Source organism: Onychostruthus taczanowskii, unplaced genomic scaffold, assembly GCF_017590055.1.
Source record: "Onychostruthus taczanowskii isolate IOZ18803 unplaced genomic scaffold, ASM1759005v1 scaffold62, whole genome shotgun sequence".
NCBI classification, from domain to species: Eukaryota; Metazoa; Chordata; class Aves; order Passeriformes; family Passeridae; genus Onychostruthus; species Onychostruthus taczanowskii.
Genome location: NW_024503901.1, coordinates 3,370,074 through 3,379,160, shown reverse-complemented (window position 1 = coordinate 3,379,160; position 9,087 = coordinate 3,370,074). Strand labels below are relative to the sequence as shown.

The following is a 9,087-nucleotide window of genomic DNA, read 5'->3' as shown; positions in this document are numbered from 1 at the left end:
GGCTGGGACAAGCCTTAGGAAGATTTAGCAGGGGTACAGCACAGCGCCTTCGGCAGAGCAGCAGCGTCCCGCCGCTTGCCCGCTCCTGCACTTCGGGACAAACAGAGGGCTTTTCCTGCCTGCGGAAAACGAGACGTGTCGGAGAAGCCGAGGAGCGAGCCGGAGCCGAAGCCTCGCTCAGGGGGGCTGGGGGAGGCAGGGAGGGAGGCGGGACGCCCCAGGTTTTATCCCCGCTGGACACACACCGCGGTGCTCGCCCACGGCGACGGGAGCCCGGCGGGCGCGCACCGGGCGGGGAGAGGCTCCCCACCGCAACCGGGGAAGGAGGACCGGGTCGCGGGGGGGGGAAACGGGGGACGGACGACGACGGGGGACCCTGCGTCAGTGCAGGGCCGTCCCCTTCTCCTCCCCGTGCGCTCGGCTCTGCCTCCCGCCAGCCTCCCACGCCTCCCGCGAGGTGCGGCCGCGCTACATAAACACGGCCCTGCCGCCGGTGCCGGGGTTCTCCGTTCGCAGCCCGACGGAGGAGTTTGTCCGGCAGCGGGCAGAGGAGCGGCCGCGGGGAGCGCAGCGGCAGCGCGGCTCCGGCGCCAGACGGGGCGGGAGGCTCCGGCGGGCAGCAGCGGAGGGCTGCGCTCCCCCGAGGGCGGCGGCCCTGCCGTAGCCCAGGCGGCCGGAGGAAGAGGACGAGGAAGGGCGTGGGCTCCGGCGGGCTCGCTCCGGTATGGCCCTGGCGGACAGCGCCCGCGGGCTGCCCAACGGCGGCGGCGTGTCGCCCGCGGCGGGGAGCGGGGCGCCGGGCAGCGGGGCGGCCGCAGCGGCGACGGGCGGCTGGTCTTCCTTCCCGGAGATCGTGGAGCTGAACGTGGGCGGGCAGGTGTACGTGACGCGGCGCTGCACCGTGGTCTCGGTGCGCGACTCGCTGCTCTGGCGCATGTTCTCGCAGCAGCAGCCCAGCGAGCTGCCCCGGGACAGCAAGGGTCGCTTCTTCCTCGACCGCGACGGCTTCCTCTTCCGCTACATCCTGGACTACCTGCGAGACCTGCAGCTGGTGCTGCCCGAGCACTTTCCCGAGCGCAGCCGCCTCCAGCGGGAGGCTGAGTACTTCCAGCTGCCCGACCTGGCTCGGCGCCTGGCGCAGACTCGGGCGGCCGCCGCCCGCCCCGCCGTCCTGCACCGCGACGGCTCCATCTGCGCCGAGGAGCCGCCGCCGCCGCTGCTCGGCTACCTGGAGGCCGAGCCGCTGGAAGGAGGCGGCGGGGCCGTGGCGTCCGCCCCGTCGCCCACCGCCAGCCGCAGCCCCTCGGGCGGGCCGCTGCTCACGCCCTCGCAGTCGCTGGACGGGGCGGGCGGGCGGCGCTCGGGCTACATCACCATCGGCTACCGGGGCTCCTACACCATCGGGCGGGAGGCGCAGGCTGATGCCAAATTCCGGCGGGTGGCCCGCATCACTGTCTGCGGCAAGACGGCCCTGGCCAAAGAGGTCTTCGGGGAGACCTTGAACGAGAGCCGCGACCCCGACCGCCCTCCCGAGCGCTACACTGCCCGCTACTACCTCAAGTTCAACTTCCTCGAGCAAGCCTTCGACCGACTCTCCGAGGCCGGCTTCCGCATGGCCGCCTGCTCCTCCACTGGCACCTGCGCCTTCGCTCCCGAGCAGGGCGGTCCCGCCGATGACAAGATCTGGACCAGCTACACCGAGTATGTTTTCTGCCGGGACTGAGCATCCGCCCAGCCCGTGGCGTGGGGACAAGACAGCCGGCACACCCTCGCACCTACGGTCCCCTCGCGTCCCGAAGGAAGGAGGATGTGAAGCGGGGCTGTGTCTCCCTGTGCTTTTCTCACCCGGTGTCTGCCTCCGCGCACAAGGCAGGCCAGCCCCGGCGCAGCCCCCACCCCTCTTGCAGCACCTCCTGACGGCCCCGGGGCAGGAGGTCACCGTGTTGTGCCTCGGCTGTCGTGTCCCTGCTTGGCCATATCCTGGCTCCCACCTTCACCCTCCCTCCTGCATCTCCCAGTAGCTGTGTTGGTAGCAAGGAAGGAGAGAAATATTGGGAGTAGACAAATGCCGGTCCCACAAAAGCATGCATGTGCACCCAGTCTTTGTCTCTCTCCCCACACAGAGCTGAGGTATAGCTCTGGCAGGGTGGGGCATTTTAAAATTCATCCAGGTAGGGCTGAGAAACTTTGAAGTTGCTTTGAGCAACTTCTGTTGAAGATGGCATGGCAAATGCCTGTCTTTTCCCATCCCAATACCCTTATGAGGGAGTTGGCCTTGGTGGGCAGACCCCAAATAGTCCCTTTTTGACTCCTCCCTTCCCCACCCATCGAAGTGATGCCTGTCTGTGAAGGACTGTCACATAGAAAGGAAGCCTGACTGTGAGGGGTTTGCAGTGGCTCACACTTTATCTGTTGAGATGAGTAATTTTGCAGGAGGCGTGCATGTGGCCCTTCACAACTGATTGCTCCCATCTCCCCTCTTTGCTCCCCACATCTCTGAACTCCTCTCTGTTAAGCTGGACCAGGGCCTGCACAGCAAGCATGTAAAGCTGATGTGAAAGGACAGATTTGCTGGATAACCAATCATTTGAACTATGAAGTGTCCTCAGAGACATGTGTTTATTCCCTTAAAAGGTAAAACAAAGACACTTTGAAAAATTAAAGTACTTATGAATTGTAACTTCCATGGGTGGTCTGAAGTCCTTATAATTTTCTTGAAGTTACTGTCTATAATATGGACAGAAATCTCAATGCGTATTTCCTTAAACACCCTCAAAAGGATGGGAGTGAGGTGAAGCCAGGCTTGCCTGAGTAAAGGTAGGGCCTGGGTCCTGGGAAGCTGAAGTCATGTGCATTGAATTAGTGCAAGATGTACATTATTACTGTCATCATGAGCAGCCTTGTTACTTTTTGTCATGTTAGTTCTGTAAAACTCTGAAGCCAGCAGATGACAAAAATCACTTTTTAAAGAGCTATTTCCTTAGTTTTCATAGCAGTATTATTTGGGCACTGACACTGTATCTCTTCTTAGACAAACTTAGTGCTTCTTAGAAAGGATTGAGCCCTGTCCTCAATAAAACAAGCACGATGCCAACTTTCTTCAGGGGAAATTACTTCTTCTGAGCTGTATTTTGTTACTGCTGAATAACAGTCTTTCCCAGAGGAGGCAGTCAGAGTCTGCATTGGAACAGATGATCTGAACTGCAGGTTTTACAGAGATTCAGCAGCTCTTTCTAACAAATTCTTCAAGTCTGGAATATAACAACACTTCTCTTTAAAAACCTAAACTTGATTTAAGAATGTGTATAGCCAGTTCAGACCATCACAGAAAAAATATCCTAAATATATCTGAAGTGCTGAAGAATTAACCAATACATAGTAAAGGCTTGAAGTTATGTTTTTAAAACTCTTGAAAAATAATTCTAGTTCTAGCTAGTTCTAGTTTTAACTCCAAATTTAAAAATACTGCTATCACCAGTATTCTAACCAAAGAATTTCACAGTAGGGCTTTTTAAAAATACCCTAATTCCTTTGGAAACAGCTATAGCTACATTTCTATTGAGTTTCAGTGCTCAGTCTCTATTCACTTGTCTTTCATTAAGTGCATGCACAACTACATAAAACTGAAAATAATTTGCATCACCATGGCTTCTTTTTTCTAATATTAGCAAGGTTGTTTATCAACATGATTGAATGGAAGATGTGCATATGAAAGCACTGAATACTGTCCATTTGTAGATAGTTGTATTATGGAGTATTTTTAAAAGGATATAAATGTAAACCTGCCAAATTAGATGAGCAATAAGATGCAGTGAGAGGCCAATACACCTGAGGATGGAATGAAGTCTGTTTGTCCTATGCCTTACTCTGAGATGACTTCTTTGTGCTTAACTTTTACCACAAGTGAAGACATTGATCACAGCTACTAGGTCTTTACAGTGCCCTTCTCAAGAGTAACGACCGTCTTTTTCTAGTTTCTGTTAAGTAACTCTGAAGTATGTTTTTTAAGATTTTGTATAAAATCAGTTTTCAGTAAAGTGTTCAGATTTGCTCTAGATAGCTTTCTTTTTTTAAGAATCTGGTAGCTTACTAAATCCATCATAGGAGCTATGAATAGGGGCAGTTTTAAATTGACCTTGTGATTTAGTGTACATATATATACAGTATATAAACATTTTACACAAATCATTTAGGTTTTTTTAATAATATTAGTGCTACAGGATTTCATAATGTATCTAGCTGAGCATTTTCACATTATGTCATGTACATAACATAGTAATGTCTTACTGGTTTCTTATACCTGTTTCAATGGAAAAACTGAATATGAGTATCATCAGCTTGTAGAACTGAAATTGATGACATATTTGCTTGAATGTGAATCTTCTAGGTGGCTGAATGCATCTCTAAAACAAAGATTGCCTGTCTTTTGATTAATGGTTGCCTATCCCTTTCCTGGCAGATGACCCAGTACTTCTCACGTTTTACATAAAAATGGATGTAATATAAACAGGATTTTTTTTTTTAGTCTTTGTGGTAAAAAATTTTAAGTGTTATTAGTGTTAAGAAATGGGCCTTTAATTTACTGATAACTCATTATCAGTATTGTCAGCAGGCTTAAAATGATGGTGCCGTAAATATAATAGTCATTTGATGCTTTGCCACAGAAGATGATACTTTCCTGAACCATTACTTAGAAATGGCAGTAAACTTTCTAAAAGGAAAAATGCTCAAGGCAAAGTCAATGAGTTTTACTTGTCTGTTCTATTGAGAGCTTGAAAAATGGATAAACACAACGACTCTGCTGCCTTGTTGACATGAAAACATACAAAAATATAAAGGCACAATACTGGAGTCCTGTCTACATTTTGTAGCTGTTGTTGTTCACAGTTCATGTACTTATGGATGAATGCAGTAGCATTTACAAGTGCTATTAAAAGTCCACAAGGGCAGTCTTTCTTTTAATTAGAAGTTAAGGCATAGGTCTTTTCAGTGATGCATATCATGAAGGGTGATTTTCCATATGTTTGATAGGATGTTTATATTTTTATACATGTAGATAATGAGCCACTTATTCATTCTTATTTTCACATGTATAGCATTGAAAATAAAGATCCTCCTAAGACAAAGTTGCATACCAAATTAAATTTTTGTTCTTTAAATATTAACTCGGTTGTGTGGTTTATGCTGTCCTTTTTATTCTCTGTGCAGATGTTGTTAGCTTTGTTCTCCAACAGCTATATTCATAACTTCAGCAAAGACTCCAAACTAATGTGTAAAGAAAAAAACACAAAGAAAATTATGTATACAGAGACCTCTAGTAACACCCATGGCAAGATAAACAGAAATGTATCGTACTCGGACTGCATAATTTCCTTTTAAGCATCACAGAGAATTTTTGCAGTACTGGTCAGTCAATCCTCAGGAAGTAATAGTGATTGAACAGCTTAATTTGAACAGCACTGAGTAATTGTTGAAGTCAAATGTTGATGTTTTTTATGAAGCCAGAGAATAGTAACATGGGATACAGTGCTCATTTAATGAAAGAAACATTAATACCTAAGGTAATACATGATCTGAGAGAGTTGCATCTAGAAATTTTAATTAGCTGCCTGATGGTATCTTGCAAACTCTTCTAAACTTGTGGAAAATTAGTAGTGACTTGTTAGTATAATCCACATGTGAAGTACATTTAATAGTTCTTTCTTGGGTATCATGGTTATACTACAAAGGAACCAGCTGAACGAAGTTTAATCAACTGTTTAATTTGACAGCTTGATAGTATTTGAGTGCTTTGTTATCATGCAATAATATAAGAAAGGAGGTCATTCTATGGGCAGCAAAACTTTGAAGGCTTAGGTCTCATTTTCTTTGTACTACTCCTTCTGCTCATCTCTGCCAATTTTATTCAATTTCTACTTGAAAAAGGAGGCACATTCCTTGACAGAGCCACCTTCTGCTAGGCTAAAGGTGATGGCTGAATTTTGGCTTTGTCCCTCCATGAACTACAGATTTGCTTCTTCCTTTTCCTTACTCCGTCATCAGTATTCATAGAATTTGTAAGAATGTAACAGCTGTGAGGTTTTTCAGTTCTTTTGATTGTGCTTCAATTACCCATCAACTCAGAAGTTAAGGGGGACAGATATCCACCCAAATGGACAATGCAAATGCCATGAGCCTTATTTCAGTAGGAAACAAGGCTGTCAGAATACTGTGATTTGTATCTGGCACTGTCTATGTAGTCTGAGTGTACTAAATCCCTATAGCGTGAGAAGGCAGGTGGTCACTTTTGCAGCTCTGGCCAGTCAGTCAAACTAATGGCTATGCTAGAATGTCTTAAAAATACTTACAGACTCCTAATTTCTGCAGCATTTCCAAGGCTGAATCAAAGTGTGTAGGAAATATTTTCTAAAGATTTGATTTGACTCAGGGCAGGGTTGTTTTTTGTTCTTTTTTTTTTTTTTTAAATTTTTTTTTATTGTAAGAACCCTTCAGTGCAGTTTTCAATGAAATATTAGTGCTAATGTGTTATTTATTTAGAAAGTACTTAGTTTTATGAAACCGAATGCTAATTTTGTTTTTCATTAAAATGAGCGGCATGTGTTTCTCCCCTGCTGCTAAACAGAACTCATATGTATGACTGCTGAAGTAGTAATGCCACCACTGCAAATAGTCTGTTGGAAATATGCAGCACAACTGCTGTGACAGTCAAAACCATAGCTGGTCAAATTATCACATTTCTTCCCCATTCTACTCTCCACTGTGCTCAAACTGGAATAAAATTAAACTCTGTTACACATTTCTTGCTCTACACGTTTTTTAGTACACACTATGGAGCTTTTGATACTTCTGTCAAAGTTGCTGGCAGCTGTGAGTTGGGGATTTGAAGCAGGTCTGTTTCCTTGTGAAGAAATAAAGACTAGGAAATATTCTTGCACAAAGTGGGAGCAGCTTCAAGCAATTTGGGAAAAATTCTTGGTATTGCAGAAAATCAGATATTTTTCTGTATAATCAAAGTAATACGCATTACACCATTGTGCAAACCCAACCTGCCCTGGAAAGCTAAAGTCCTTGATGACATTTGCTTGTTCTAGGTTTTATTTTGTATCATCTAGATGAGAGAAATTCTTTTGTTTTTCTCCTTCAAAAAAGCTCAGTGTTTAGGAGCTGGGAAATGACAATCTTAGCGGTACACCTTGCTTTGAGTTAACATTTCATCATCCTTTTTGTTTCAACATAATGCAAAAGGTAGAAAAGTTCACGTGGGAGCATATATGGAATTATAGAATCATGGAATCACTAGGAGTAGAATGCTTAGCTCCATGTAGCCTCTGACTTGCCATTTGCAATTTAACAATTTTCTTGACCTAGAATTTAAGTGTAGGTTCATTGAAGTTCAGCCAAAGAAGTTGAGACCAGAACATCTAGATTGTGATCACAAAAACAGGTCTATTGATAAAGACCATGTGATCTGTGTTTTTAATTTGTAATTTTGAGGTAAAGACAGAACCTTGGTTAATTTATTAAGGAGCAGGCTGCTATTAAAAACAAAATAAAATGGGGGACAAAATCCTCCAGTCCTCTCCCGCATTCTTGAGGAGGGAATGCAGTCCTGGTGTGATGAGAGCAGCCTATTGTTTTGATTTCAGAGATAACTGAAATAACCCACAATGTTGCCATCTCAATTCTGTCTGTTTTTCTGGTCTTGGCTGAACTTTAAGATCACACCCACCTTTAATAAGTGGTCCTTTAAAAAAGCATATATTCATAACTATGTAGACTTCCATAAATTTGGATATAGTTTGGTTTTGACTCATATTTTCCAAATAGTTTAGTGACAATCTTTGTCCTCATATTACAGCAAAGCCTGTGATTATTAGAAGCCTGAAGTTAAAGTTTTTCCCTTTAAAAGGGCAGAGACTGTGCCAAGAACGACTTTTTTTTTTTTTTTTTTTTTTTTTTAAGGATACAGATTGTGCACTTTCCCCTCCAAATTTATAGTCTTGTACAAACACTCCTAATTTTCCCCACCTTGTAAAATTACACATCTTCCTATGGCTGACAGCTCAAGGCATGAATATTTCTGAAAGCTGCAAGCACCAGGAGGTCTCGCAGTGATTCCCAGTTGTTCCATAGCAATCCCTTCCTGCTATGGTCCCTTGTGCAGTCAGAACCAAGCTGGGTGGGCAGCTGAGTCCTAGGCCCCAGGATTACCCCGTGGCCCTGACCACAGCTGCCCCCTGTGCCTGGCCTCCTGCCTGGCCATGACCAAGGTAGTGCAGTAGTCCCTGAGCCAGCTCGGTCCTGCTGCTGGTGCCTTGTCTGAATAAAGGGGCAGCATTTGTATTCTGGTACATTCTGTGCAGCCCAACGGCCACAAACTGGCACTTCTTCTCCAGGAGATTTCTGACCCACTTATTTCCAGGGTTTGCTTTCACAGTCTGCTCTTTGTCTGCTGTCTCGAGGTATGGTTGGAATATGGGAAAAGTTCAGCTGTTTACAGTAGTCTGTCTAGCAGCTTATCTTCCATGGCACTAGAGGGACAATGAGGACAACTCACTTAAAAAGGGTTTTACAGTTCTTTAAAATTTTATGGTCTAAACAAACCATGGAAAGTGCTGCATAAACTATAACAACATTGGGTAAAGGCACCTTTTCTGTTTAAGGTGAGAATGATGACTTAATCAGTTTTGCTGGAGCACTAGCATGTTCATCCTCTTGGACTCGTTCATATCATTCTAGAGGTTGAAGGGCAGTCACCTGCGGGTAACTGGGCCAAACAGTCCAATTTCTTCAGAAAATGTTAGATTAGGAGTATATGTGTACAAATGCACCAGTGTTTCTTTTCCTAGAAGAGCAGTTTCAGCTTGACAATTATCAGATTGGATGTTTTCCAACACATCACCTCCTAGGATTTGAGGACAGAAAGAAATGTCCAGATCATATGGTCTGCTGTCCAACATAGCATACACTGTAGGGCTTCCCCTAACAGAGTCTTTAAATCAGGCAGTGAAATTTCTTGGACTGTCATCTAACTTCATGGATGATACTGCTTGTGCACAAGAAGACATCACAGTGCCTGGTTAATTG

General features: G+C 45.5%; 1 protein-coding gene across 1 annotated transcript; it reads left to right on the top strand.

Annotated features, from left to right (window-relative positions):
- The first annotated feature begins 586 nt into the window (after positions 1-586).
- Positions 587-5,159, top strand: KCTD12 (potassium channel tetramerization domain containing 12). The gene has a single exon (XM_041419942.1). The coding sequence runs from the start codon at positions 725-727 to the stop codon at positions 1,721-1,723; it is 999 nt and encodes a 332-aa protein (XP_041275876.1). The 5' UTR covers positions 587-724; the 3' UTR covers positions 1,724-5,159.
- Positions 5,160-9,087: the final 3,928 nt, after the last annotated feature.